This window comes from Sturnira hondurensis, unplaced genomic scaffold (genome assembly GCF_014824575.4).
Source record: "Sturnira hondurensis isolate 20B ecotype Veracruz unplaced genomic scaffold, ASM1482457v3 Scaffold0025370, whole genome shotgun sequence".
Taxonomy (NCBI): domain Eukaryota; kingdom Metazoa; phylum Chordata; class Mammalia; order Chiroptera; family Phyllostomidae; genus Sturnira; species Sturnira hondurensis.
This window is the reverse complement of record NW_028098001.1, coordinates 5,430,126-5,443,939: the sequence shown is the minus strand read 5'-3', so window position 1 is coordinate 5,443,939 and position 13,814 is coordinate 5,430,126. Positions and strand designations below refer to the sequence as shown.

The 13,814-nt window shown below is 40.4% G+C and overlaps 1 protein-coding gene across 3 annotated transcripts in view; it reads right to left on the bottom strand.

The window, feature by feature from the left end:
- Window positions 1–13,814, bottom strand: part of MDN1 (midasin AAA ATPase 1) — a 146,071-nt gene that overhangs the window by 118,314 nt on the left and 13,943 nt on the right. For all 3 annotated transcript variants that reach the window (XM_037039452.1, XM_037039453.1, XM_037039455.1), the window contains exons 3-9: window positions 9,894–10,118; window positions 9,420–9,527; window positions 9,147–9,339; window positions 6,246–6,488; window positions 5,884–6,015; window positions 1,724–1,827; window positions 214–328 (exon numbers count right to left, since the gene is read on the bottom strand). In XM_037039452.1, the coding sequence (XP_036895347.1) occupies window positions 214–328; window positions 1,724–1,827; window positions 5,884–6,015; window positions 6,246–6,488; window positions 9,147–9,339; window positions 9,420–9,527; window positions 9,894–10,118 (1,120 nt within the window). The remainder of the gene's footprint in view (window positions 1–213; window positions 329–1,723; window positions 1,828–5,883; window positions 6,016–6,245; window positions 6,489–9,146; window positions 9,340–9,419; window positions 9,528–9,893; window positions 10,119–13,814) is intronic.

Sequence of the window (13,814 nt, the reverse complement as noted above, 5' to 3'; positions counted from 1 at the left end):
TGGAGGGGAATGAAGGGGGAAAAATGGGACAACTGTAATAGCATAATCAATAAAATATATATTTTTTAAAATGTTAGCATATTAACTTTTAACACATTAGGTTAATGAATATTTTGGGTATTTATTACATTACTTCCTCTATATTTAAGTCTGGAACCTTTAATAATGAAAAGCAAAAAAGAAAAGCATCAGTATTTTCTAATAACCACATACCTCACTCAGTTCTGTTTTATCCATGTTATCCAGGTGAATTTTGGTCCAATATTTGTCTAGCAGAGTAGCATGACTATTTAGTGGTCGATACCAATTTCCTCCACAACTCAAGAGTCTGTATTTTAAAATTTAAAAAAAAAAAGAGTCACACAAAACTCCCAATTTTAATCTTGAACTACAGCCCTGGTTAACTCTTGCTAGACACTGTCTCAGATATAATAGAACTCACATCCCTTCTGGTACCAGATACCACTATGTTTAGCTTCTAGGGCAGAAAACAAATGAAAGGCTGTCAACTGACCTAAGTTTGAATCTTTTCTAAGGGGGCGTAAAAGGGCTTTAATCAAGTGATTTTCAAGTCACTGCAAATGATTCTATTAGGTGTTCAGATCTCAACAACATGCTTCTCTTCCTTAGACCTAATTTCAGGAAAGAGAAAGGCCTATGGCGTTCAAGTCCACTGCTTATTCCCAGAAGTGACATACCCAAAATCATTAAAAATTTCTGGAGAAGGCATACTCATGAAACATACTCTGGGCAAGCCACAAACTTAAACCAAAGCCATTTGATTTACCCCTTACAACTGTCCCAAAGGGATTGTGCTCTTCTTTTCTCCTAACACATAAGGGAGAGAACAATGCCCCGGCTCACTCACCCACAAACGCAAGAACTGAATTCAAGTTTGCCTGACATCTTTCTTTAATGTTCCAGGACTTTCTGGGGAATGTATCTAGCAGAAAACAACCACTACCTCTGTAAGTAAAATCAGGCTCTATTAAAATTAACAGGACCTCACAAGGTGTTTCTTGAGAACTATTAGATTAGTGCCACATCCCATGTAGAAATGGATATCCACTGAGGTATAATAAACACTAATATAATCAGTAAACATAATGTGACATTAGTTTCACTCCCGGGAATTTAAAGAGCTTGGAGAAGCTGTAAAGGTCTAGACTAGCAGCAGGAAGTAAACCACTGCCTTTGTGTCACTATAAACTGCAAACAGGAACATATACTAAGTTTGCTTAAGTTTCAGTCTCTTGTTGATGCTTATATTCATTTGAAATCTATATGTCATTATCACCATCACCCTGGCCAGCCACCAGTTGGGCACTTACTATGTGGCAGGTCTTTAATTAAGTTGTAAAGTAGGCAACCAGACAAACAAGGTACACACACAGGTACAAAGTAATAGCAGCAGGACTCAAACCCAGAGCTATCTGCAATAGTCTCACCTCTGATATTTTTGAAAGCATGAAAAGATAAAGTTGTTTTTTAACTGTTTATTTATAAATCAGTGGGGGCAAACTCCTTATTTTCTAAATTAATTATCTTCATTAAAAGTAGTTGGGAACGAGCAGGTTAGATCTGTCATCAGTTCCAACTAACCTTGCTTAATTAAAATCAGCCCAGAGAACTCTATTCCAGGACTTCTGGACCCAGCACTCTAGCGTGTAGACTTACGAGGAAGCGGCTCCACAATGGGAATAGAAAGGTGAATGCAACGTACCTCCTGGTTGCAAAGAACTGAAATCCAGGAGCCACTTTCACACAGTCACCTCGGCCAGGAACCAAGAGCTCTCCATTCTCCAAGAGAGGGATCAGCACAGAAACCTAAATCACAAAACCCCACTGATAAAGCTATTAGGACAAAGTAATAAAACAAAACAAATACCAACCAAACAAAAAACACCCACTCTTCAAATAATGAACATTCTTGAAAGAAACCCCAGTTCTCGTAGCATGAACTGATATCAAAAGGCAGGTGGGTGAATCTGGGCCACCTACACTCCTGCAGAACAATTTATTCATTCAACACTCATCTAACGCCAGCTATGGACCAGAACCAAGCAAAACACTACAAATCCAGACATGACTGAGGTGTTACACCTACTGTCTAATGGGAGACAGTCACGCAGAGCACCAGACAGCAGGACCAGTGTGACTCCGCAGATGTGCGAAGCAATAGTGAGGACAGCGAGAGGCTGTAAATCAGCACGGGGTGGTTAAGAAGCAGGGCGATGAAGCCGTCCCAGAGGGAATGACGTTCACTCAGTCTGAAAATGTGGGCAGGGATTAGCCAGGTTTGGTGGGGGTGAAATGCACATACACTCTAGGCAAAATATTCAAATGGATAAAAAAATATATATCTAAGGCCCTGGCTGGCGTAGCTCAGTGAATTGAGCGCGGGCCTGCGAACCAGAGGATCGTAGTTCGATTCCCAGTCAGGGCACATGCCTGGGTTGCAGGCCAGTTCCCTGCAGGCCAACTCCCAGCAGGGAACGCATGAAAGGCAACCATACAGTGATGTCTCTCTCCCTCTCTCCTTCCCCTCTAAAGGTAAATAAATAAATAAAATTTAAAAAAAAATATATATATATCTAAGAGTGGAGCATGAGGGGATTCTGTTATGGTTAGGGCAGAATGCACATATCAAGTAGTGGAAAAATACAAGGCTTCTAGATAGATGAGAAAAGGCCTCCTGTGTTAAGGAATTTGAGTTTTTTCATGAGTTATGGAGAGGATTTTAGCCTGTCAGAAAACATTACACTTTTTATTTTAGAAAACCAATCATGTAACACTATGGAAGATAAACTAAAAGGAAATAGCCTGAAGCAAAAGATGTGAAACAGAACACTAGTCAGGTAAGAAAGGTTAAGAGGAACAAAAGGAAGAAAGGAAGAAAAGAAAAAAAAAAGCCCTGTGCTCAGGCAGTAGGACAGGAGAAAAGAGAACAGGGAGATGAGGAAAAAGTCTAAGCAATATAACACAAGAGAGAGACATCAAACTTCTGGCTTGGTAACCATGGAACAAAAAAAGCTGTTTCCAGGAAGAGCCGACAAATTCCATTTTGGACAACTTGAACTTGCACAGGCTTAGGAATATCCGACTAGAGATATTTCAAGAAAAGCGTGGACTACACATATGCATCTCAAGGTTTTGTGGACCGCTCTGCCTGGTTTCAGGAATTGTAACTACCCCCCGTGGCTAAGGATGAGCGAGTGACCCCCAGAATGCGAACCACAGGAGACATAGCTTGTCTCTGGTAGCAAATGCTGCCTCAGTTTCCTCTCCCTGCCCCCAAAGCATGGTCGCATGGTCAGAGACAGGTGAGACCCCTCAGAGAAGGGGCAACCTAGGCCAGACACGATCACTTGGGAGGCCACCATGGAAGGACACAGGGGGCTGCAACAAAGAGCGAGCAATGGACCCTTGCCACCCGGCTATGTGACATAGCCCAAGTCCCCATGTCCTCTGGGAGAAGTGCTTCCTGGCTCTAATCTACTTAAGCCTAAATACCTGATGGAAGAGGTGGGGCTCCTTAGGGTGAAAATCTGGCATCACAAAGAATTCCTGAAAAACCTGTGAAATCTACTCTAAGAGTGCTTTCTTTCATGTTAAGGGTCCAAGCAGGAAACCCTAAAGTTTCTGCAAAACCCCCTTCCTGACAGACACTGACTCAGACTAAGCCCTCAGATTTCTTTGAAATGTTATCTACTGTTCGATCCTTGCCACCCTGTATTCCTGTGTATTACAACCCAATAAAGGCCCCTGGAGGAAGAGGCTCACCACCTTTTCCCCCTGAGAAACTGGCCACTGCTCAAGGCCCTTCCCTTTTAAGGGATCAGCCTCCTCTCCTCCCCAATCAGATCATGCCTCGTTTTCTTTCATCGTGGCTGATGGGGGGGTGGGGGGAACGACTTGTGGGAAAAGTCACCCCACATAAAGGAACCGGAGTTTATAGGGGAAGTTTGAAAAGAAACAAAAAGCCAAGAAAGAGGGTTTGAAAACATCAGACATAACATCCATTATTTCATTCATGGCTAAAAGCTGAAAAGAAAGCCCAAAATAACATAGGGGCAACTGCAAGATAACTCCATAATTTAAAACTAAAAAATTAATTAAAAAATCAACCTGAAGGAGAGCTGTAAAAACTGCCTTAAAATACTGGGTTGGCCAAAAAGTTCTTTTTTCCCCCAAAAGATGACTCTAGTAGCACTTTTCTTTAACTTCACTCTAAACAATTTTGTTAGATTAGATTGCACTATGACGGCTGTCATATCGGCGTGAACTTTAAAAAAATTTTTCAAAACTGATGAATTTTTGTGTAGCCATTTTAATACTGAGGATGGAAGGAAAAAGTAGTATTTTCAGCATATTAGACTTTATTACTTCAAGAAAGGTAAAAAACGCAACTGAAATGCATAAAAAGATTTGTGTAGTGTATGGAGAAGGTGCTGTGACAGATCAAATGTATCGAAAGTGGCCCTGGCTGGTGTGGCTCAGTGGATTGAGTACTGGCCTGTGAACCAAAGGGTTGCCAGTGATTCCCAGTCAGGGCACATGCCTCAGTTGCAGGCCAGGTCCCCGACTGGGGGCATGCAAGAGGCAACCACACAATGATGTTTGCTCCCTCTTTCTCCCTCCCTTTCCCTTCCTCTAAAAATAAATAAATAAAAATCTTTTTAAAAAAAGTTGAAAGTGGTTCGTGAAGTTTTATGCTGCAGATTTCTCTCTGGGCAATGCTCCACAGTTGGGTGGGTACACCAGATGAGGTTGATAGCAATCAAATCGAGATGTTAATTGAGAACAATCAACACTTTACAACCTGGGAGATAGGTGACATACTCAAAATATCCAAATCAATAAAGTTACTGGTGAACATGAAAAGCGTGTCTTTTATTTTCTGGAAAAATCATATGGACTGTTTAGCCAATCCAATATTAGCTGAGTCCTGAATGGTGTGGCTCAGCGGCTTGGGTGTCTTTCTGCAAACCAAAAGGTCACCATTTCAACACCCAGTTGGGACACAAGTCTGGGTTGCAGGCCAGGTGTCCGGTTGAGGGTGTGTCAGAGGCAACCAATAGATGTTTCTCTCCCTCTTTTTCCTCCTCTCTAAAAATAAGTAAATAAATAAATAAAATCTGGCCTGGCTGGTATGGCTCAGTGCACTGAGCACCAGCCTGCAGACCAGTCTGATTCCCAGTGAGGGCACAAGGCTGGGTGGTGGGCTGGGTCCCCAGTTGGGGGCAGGTAAGAGGCAACTTTGATCACTGTTTCTTCTCTCCCTTTCCCCCTTCTTTCCCCTCTTTCTAAAAAATAATAAAATATTTTTAATAAATAAAATATTTTAAAAACTTAGCTGAGAAGTTCTGGAAACAACTGAATAATAATCAAGGAATCCATGTATGTTTTCTAAGTAAACACATCTTCACTATAATGATAATTGTGTTTAAATCAACTGAATAACACACCTTCTGAAAACTTCTATTAACAGAAGGGGAACTATTTGCACAAAATGGAACTCAAAGTACAGGAATTACCTGATGTTTACCAGACACTGCCAAAAGACCAAGACAGACATTTTCAGTTATTGCAGGTCTTGAATCTTACTCATCAAAGAATGTCCTTAGCTCAACTTTTGTGAAATTGGTCACATATTCATCTACTAAATGAAACAGTACAAGCAAAATTGTACCAATTTTCTATCAAGTAAGAAATCACCAAATAATTCAGGACCTCAAACCAGATTAGGAAGGCAATCATGAATGATTTTCTTACAAAGTATCTCTAATCAAACACCTATGCTTAAATCATTCCCTAGAATCACCACTAACAAAATGCTCTTCAAAGACAGGAAATTAGCGATTAATTAGAGAAACCACATACCACATCTAAGGGGGCATAGTCAATATCCTCCAGGAGAATCCAGTGTCCCTTTGTGGCCGCCTGTGTCAGGGTGCCAGGCTGCCACACAAACTCTCCTGGGACATCTGTGCAGCGATACATTCCCAGCAGCATCTGCAGAAAGAGGATAAGGTAGCTACTCAAATCACACAATCACACACCTGAGATGCCACTGCTATATCCTTTGATTAATTCCATTAAACTTCTATAGGGATATAAGCAAGCACTTGTGGCTTTTAGAGCTTGGTTCCATCAGTTATGAAAGACCAGTAACTATTTTCATTAACCCTTAGCAGAAACAGTATTTTAATGCAAATATTTACAAGCATGCTAATCTCAATTACCTTACTGTCGGTCTGATCTCCAAGCTGGACTTTGAGAAGCTGAGGAGGCTTCTTTCTACCTGTCATTGCAGCTAAATATTCAACTAAGGAAGTTTTGCCACATCCTATGGGTCCTTCCAACAACACAGCATTCTGAGAAGCCACAGCCATAGCCAGGGTCTGAAGATTTTTGCAGACTGACTCAACCAGCACATAAGACCTAAAGGCCAGCTCCTGTTCACGAGAAGAATTCCTATTACTAGCCTAAGGAGGCAAGGGAGAAATAAAAGGCATGTCAAAAATGCATCCTTTATCCAAAAGGCACAGGTTAATTAAATTTATACAACAATGCTTCCACTGTCCTTCACATAAACCTCTGACAATAAATTAGTAGTATCAAAGGATATAATAATAAGTATGTTATCCAAAGTAAGAATCTGACATTTTTCTTTTCTTTCTTTCTCACTCAACCCCTGCCTTGGCAGGAGGAAGGGAAAAATTCACTATCAAATTTAAGAAAAAGTCTCCTAAAGTTTAGAAAGCCAAAAAAGGTGACACACAGGGGATGGGACAGAGCATGACTGAATTATTTTATTTATTTTCCTTCCTCCTGCCATATTCTAGGATTTCACATCTAAGATCAAGAATGCACACAACAGCCCTGGCTGGTGTAGCTCAGTGGACTGAGTGAGGGCCTACAAACCAAAGGATTGAGGTTCGACGTCAGGGCACATGCCTGGGTTGCAGGCCAGTCCCCAGCAGGGGATGCATGAGAGGCAACTATACACTGGTATTTCTCTCCCTCTCTCCTTCCCTTACCCTCTAAAGATAAATAAATAAAATGTAAAAAAAAAAAAGAATGTACACAACAGTCCTAGCTGGGCAGCTCAGTTGGTTACAGCATCGTCCCAATACACCAAGGCTGCGTGTTCATTTCTCGGTGAGGGCACATGCAAAAATCAACCAATGAATGAATAAGTAAGTGAAACAAATGGAAGTTACTCTTTCTAAGAAAAAAAAAAGTACACAATACATTTCTAAGACAATCAAGTAAATATGGACATTGAGAATACATTTCATATTATAAAATTATTAAAATTTTGTCAGGTATAATAAGAATATGGGTTTTTAAGTGCTTTCCTTCTACATATATATATTAAAATATTTAGATATGAACCATCTGGAAGTTGCTTTAAAAGTAATATGGTACAGAGTAATTATGCAGAAATATAAATGAAACATAATTAATCATGCATTTATAATTACTGAAGATGACTGATGAGCAGATACTTGGGGATCATTACATCATTTCTATTTTGGAATGTGTTTGAGATTTTCCATTAAAAAAAGTTAAAAATTTAAAATAATGTACCCAGTATATTTCATTGGTACAGTTTCAGTTTTCCAAGATAAAAATTTCTCGAGTTTGCAAAACAATGTGAATATACTTAACACCACAAACATGTACACTTAAAAATGTTCAGGATGATAAATGTTACGTGTATTTTACCACAGTTTAAAAAAAATTTTGCCCTGGCCGGTATGGCTCAGTGGGTTGAGTGCTGGCCTGTGACCGGAATGGTTGCAGGTTCATTAACCAGTCAGAACACATGTCTCAGTTGCAGGACAGGTTCCCAGCTGGGGGCGTTCGAGGCAACAAATTGATGTTTCTCTCCTCATCTTTCTCCCTCCCTTCCCCTCCCTCTATTAATAAATAAAATCTTTTAAAGGTTGTTTTAAGTAATAATACATAATATAATACAAGGAAAAATGATCTCTTGGAAAAGTAAAATGATTGACTTTTAAGGAATAGTCACTTTCCAAACATGGCTACTCACCTAAAGATACGTGAGGGCAAAATACGATTCAGGGCTGAAAGTTCTTTGCAACTTTCTGAAGATTGATTACTCTAGGAATTTAGCAAGTGGGCTGGGCCATAGCACCATTCTGCACCCTGCCCTAGTGCCCTGCCACTGCTACCCAGCAATAAGCCCATCCCAATCAGAATCCTTCCCTATATTAAAATTCTAATGCTCCAAACATATCTATATTAGGAGCGTGGTTAAAGAGGAGAGGAAGGTGTCTTAGTGAATGGAGTGAATCACAGGGGCTTTGGAAGTGCTGGTACCTTAGTACTGGTTACACAGGTATATTCAGTTTATGAATAATCACTAAAATGTATACTTAAGACATGTGCTTTTTTATATGTATACTATACTTCATTTTTTTAAATTGTACTACCCAGTGACAAATCTAAGGTTCAAGGAATGACCGAGGACTTGTTCCAAGGTAAAAAACTGAGTAAGTCTGACCAAAATGCCAACTGATTAAAGACTGCTGGGGGTACAGAAAGTGACTGGCTCCCAGTGGTTCCAGATATGGAGGCAGATTATGGACTATAAACCTTTCCAAAGTGTGGTCTGGAGCAACATTCTTAGAAAGGTCATTTCATATGGCAGGGGGAAGCTCTGTACAGATTCCAGCCTTCCCCACCACAAAGCGAAAACTCTCATAAAAAGAGGCGGCTGGGACTGAGACCTGGGCCTAGCTCTGTGTCTGCAAAAGCACCAAGGGTATCTGAGCAAGTCTGCCTGCCTCTGTTTTACATAAATATCTTAACACAACATGCACCACCCAACTTCACACAGCTGTCACAGCAAGTAACAGAGAGGACATATGAAAGTGATTTGCTAAAGTTAAGAGCATCACACAAGCTTTGTTACTGTTTCTAATTTAACATTAAAGAGGGACAAAGAGAAAATAAGACAGGCAGAGCCCTGAGTAAATTTCTCTTAATCTATCTTCTGTAAATGGAATAGCAATAAAGCAAGCTTGATTTGGCTCTGCATTGTAAGTGTTTGGCTGGGTGGAGTGGGGGGTGGGGGCAGGGAGCATACACCCTTCCTACTGATGCCAACATACCTGCTCCCCAAGGGTTGATGGCTGCCCTGGCAGCACCACACCACAGACAGCGGTCACCCTGGAGGACAGGTCAGCTGAAACAAGGTGTCCCTGTAAGTACTGCAGTTCCTTCTCCTTACGCCACAGGGAAGCTTCTGGATTGGCTAAAATCAAGGCCTTCTCCAAGTCCTGCAGCTGAGCCTCTTCCAGTAACCTGAGTGACATGAGGATCTCATCAATGACTTCAATGCAGAGTGAAGCTGCATCAACACCTCCAGAAATATTCCTGCTTACCTCAACCTGAAATGGATGAGTTCCTCACTATTAAAAATCTTCTTAAGGAACGATAATTTGTGCTCTTCATTCATACAAGTTACCACAGCAAGACAATGGGCTGTGTACCTGGAGAAAATCAAAGTATATAAACTTATGGCCTGTGGGTGATTCTAAAGAACAAAGAAAACTTGCTAGCTACTGAGGGGTAAAAAAAGGAAATCTTATAGAATTAACATAACACATTTAAGTGAAAATATCCATCAGGTATAATGAATTCACTTACAGAACATGAAAAAGGTGAAACTCCACTCACATCATCTCAATTTCCTCTCATGTGATTACAGATTAAAGAAAGGGCATAAGAACACAAAAGGCACCAGCACAAAGGTAACAAACATTAAATGGTTTCCTTCCCCTCCTTATGCACACAATTCTACACTCCCTCTACCATCCCCACACTAGAAGCAAAGGAAAAATCCAATAGCTACGCACCAGCGGACCAAGGTGTCATGGCTTCTGAGGAGAGGAACACACACACTCCAGTCCCAGAGCTCCCGGAACACAGACTGCTCATGCTGCAAAAACTTGTAGGCGGCTTCCATTAGGTCCCGGAGCTTCATCCGCCTGCGCCCATAGCGGACCGGATTAGCATCTGAACTCTCTAGGAAGAGTCTTTGAAAGACTGGAGAAGTGTCCTTGAAATACCTCAGGGCAAACCTTCAAGAAGAAAGTAGTTTTCATTGGTTGGTGAGGATATCAATGCATGTACATACACTTTGAGACAGGACAGCAGAACCTAACCGGAACAGAGACAAAGTCTAAAGCCACCCAGTCCTGAGATTATACCCATTCTAGTTCAGGAACCAGGTATGGTATGAGATATCGAAGTGCTTACTACTGAAAATGCACTAATTCTCAACATTTTCTGACTTCTCACTATGAGCCAGCCACTGTTAAATCCTGGAGATACAAAACCAAAAAGATACTTTCCTTGAGGAACTTGCTTTCTGTAAATGGGTGTCTTCCTTACCCTCACTTACAGAAACAATGAGACGTGCACACACACAAGAAAGAACAGAACCTGGGGGAGTTTAGAAGAGAAACCTTACAGTAACCATAGGGGAGCTGAGAGAAGGATAATGGGGAAAATAGGGGGAAGGGATATTCTGCGTACAAAGGACACACCGACAAAGCCAAAAGGGGTAGGTTCAAGGGTGGGAGGCAGGGATGGGTGGGTGGGTGAGTGGGGAGCATCATGGGAGAAACTGGAGGCAACTGTACTTGAACAACAATAAAAAAATTATTAAACAAAAGAAAAGAAACCTTGTTTGCATTTTAAAAAATGAAGAGGAGCCCTGGCTGGTGTAGCTCAGCGGACTGAGTTTGGGCCTGCAAACCAAAGGGTCATGGGTTTGATTCCCAGTCAGGGCATATGCCTGGGTTGCAGGCCAGGTCCCCAGTAGGGGGGTGTGTAAAAGCCAACCACATATTGATGTTTTTCTCCCTCCCTTCCCTTCTCTCTAAAAATAAAGAAACAAAATTTAAATAAAAATGAAGAGGAGATCCTCATGAAACAAAAGGCAGTAAGATGGGAAAAGAACAAAAAGATACAAGACATATGAAAAATAATTAACAAAACAACAGTAAGTCCTTCCCTATCAGTAATTACTTTAACTACGAATGATTTAAACTTTCAATCGAAGGACATAGACTGGTTGAATGAGTAATTTTTTAAAAAGCTCAAACTGTATGCCATCTATAAGAAACTCAATATGGATCTAAGGGCATACAGGTTAACAGTGAAGAAATTTTTAAAAAATCTATGCAAATGGTAACTAAAAGGGAGCACGGCAGAGCAGCTATATTAACACCAAACAAGACACATTTTCAATCAAAAACCATTAAGAGAGACAAAGCCGACATTACAGAAGGATAAGAGTCAATTCACCAAGATGATATAACAATTTCAAATGTTTTTGCAGCAAACATCAAAGCTCCTACATACATGAGGCCAACTTTTGACAGAATTGACAGAAGAATCGACAGGAGAAATGCACAGCGGCACAACAGGAGACTTTAACACCTGCCTTCCAATAATGGATGGAACAATGAGATAAAGGATCAGTCAGATAACAGAGGCTTTAAACAACACTACACACCAACTGAACCTAGCAGTCATATAGAGAATACTTCACCAAATGAACGACAGCAGAATATATACATTCTCCTCTTGTGCATATAGAACATTCCTCAGGACAGACCACATATTCTCACACAAAACAAGTATCAACAAACTTAAAAATATTGGAATTACACAAAATGTCTTTTCCTATCCCAATGTAACAAAACTACAAATCCACAGTGGAGGTTTTCCTCCTCTTCTAAACAGCACCTTTCCCGCCCTCCACTTCTTCCCCCACAGGCGTGCATCTCCTAAACTCTACGGGAGCCCGTCTGCCTTGCAAACCCGTGGAGCACCGGGCAGTGGCAGCTCATCCCGCACTAATCCCTGGAACCTGTCTCCAAGACCCCCTTTCCCTGAATTCTCAGAGAGCCAGCGCAGCCCCACCTCTCTCCTGTTACTTCTTGTCCTGAACTCTTCCTTGTTTCACTCTCCTCGGCTTTAATAAACGTACTCTCAAAATAAAAAATAATAATAAAAAAAGAAATCCATGACAGAAGGAAAATGGGAACATCTTTAAATATGTGGAAATTAAACAACACACTCTTGAAAAACCAATGGGTCAAATAAGTCACAAAGAGAAACTAGGAAATACCTTGAGACAAATTAAAAGAAAACCACAACATACAAAAACCTATGTAACACAGCAGAAGTAGTGCTAAAAGGGTATTTTATAGTTATAAATGTGTACATTTAAAAAATCTCATCAACAACCTAACTTTACATCTCAAGTAACTAGAAAAAAGAACAAATTAAACCCAAAGCTAATAGAAAAAAAGGAAATAAAGACTACAGCAGAGAAAGAAAATAGAAAAATAGTTTTAAAAAATGAACAAAGTTGCCCTGGCTGGTGTAGCTCAGTGGACTCAGCGCGGGCCTGTGAGCCACACGGTCGCGGTTCGATTCCCAGTCAGGGCACATGCCTGGGTTGTGGGCCGGTTCCCAGCGGGGGACTCACGAGGGGCAATCATACATTGATGTTTCTCTTCTTCTCTCCTTCCCTGCCCCTCTAAAGATAAATAAGTAAAATCTTAAAAAAAATGAACAAAGTTAAGAGTTGGTTTTTGAAAACATCAAGAAAAGTGATAAACTCTTAGATTACTAGGAGAAAAAGAAGACAAATAACTAAAAACGGAAATAAAAAAGGTTACACTATTATGCATGCCACAAAAATTAAACAGACTGTAAGTGAATATTGTGAATAACTAGGTCAATAAAATGAATAACCTCAGATAAATGGATAAATTCTTAAAAACACACAACTTTCTAATAGTGAATCATACAGAAATAGAAAATCTGAACTGACCAATAAACAAGTCAGGAGACTGAATCAATAATCAAAATCTTCCCAACAGGGAAAAACCCAAGATATTCACTAGAGAACTGTACCAAGCATTTAAAGTTAACACCTATCCTCTTCAAAGTCTTCCAGAAAGTTGAAGAGGAGAGAACACTTCCAAGTTCATTCCATGAGGCCAGCACTGCCCTGATAGGAAAGCCAGATAAAAGACACTACAAAAGCCCTGGCTGCTGCAGCTCAGTGATTGAGCGCCAGCCTGAGAACCAAACAGTTGGTGGTTTGACTCCCAGTGGGTTGCAGGCCAGATGCCCAGTTGCGGGCATGCAAGAGGCAACCACACATTGATGTTTCTCTTCGTCTTTTTCTCACTCTCTTCCCCTCTCTCTAGAAATAAATGAATAAATAAAATCTTTACCAAAAAAAAAAAAAAAAGAAAGAGAGAGAAAGAGAATGAAAATATCCTCTGGTGAGTATAAAAAAAAGTTTTAAAAAATTCTGTCAGAATAAGTAAAATAATTCTCGGAGAGGGCGAAAAGTCTACAATTAAATACAATGTATTACCTTTACAGCATTTCTGAATACAATTTTGAAACACAGACATATAAAGGTATAATTACTTTTGGTCCCTCATCCTGCTCTATGCCAGCATGATTTCAACATGACTGACTATTCACAGGCATATACTGCCCCACACAAGGAGCACACTCTACCACAGAATTCTATCTGCTGTTATTCACAAAGGACCACAACTGCGCACAGACGTTGATCTACATGCCCAAAACAAACTGGCAGCAAATGCAGACCTGAAGCCAAGAAATTTACCCAATACAATCCAAATGAACTTGGGTGATTCTTTTTTAGAATCATTAGTTACATAATATACTGTTCAGATCAAGTTCTGCATAAGTCAGTCAACAAATACTTGAATGGC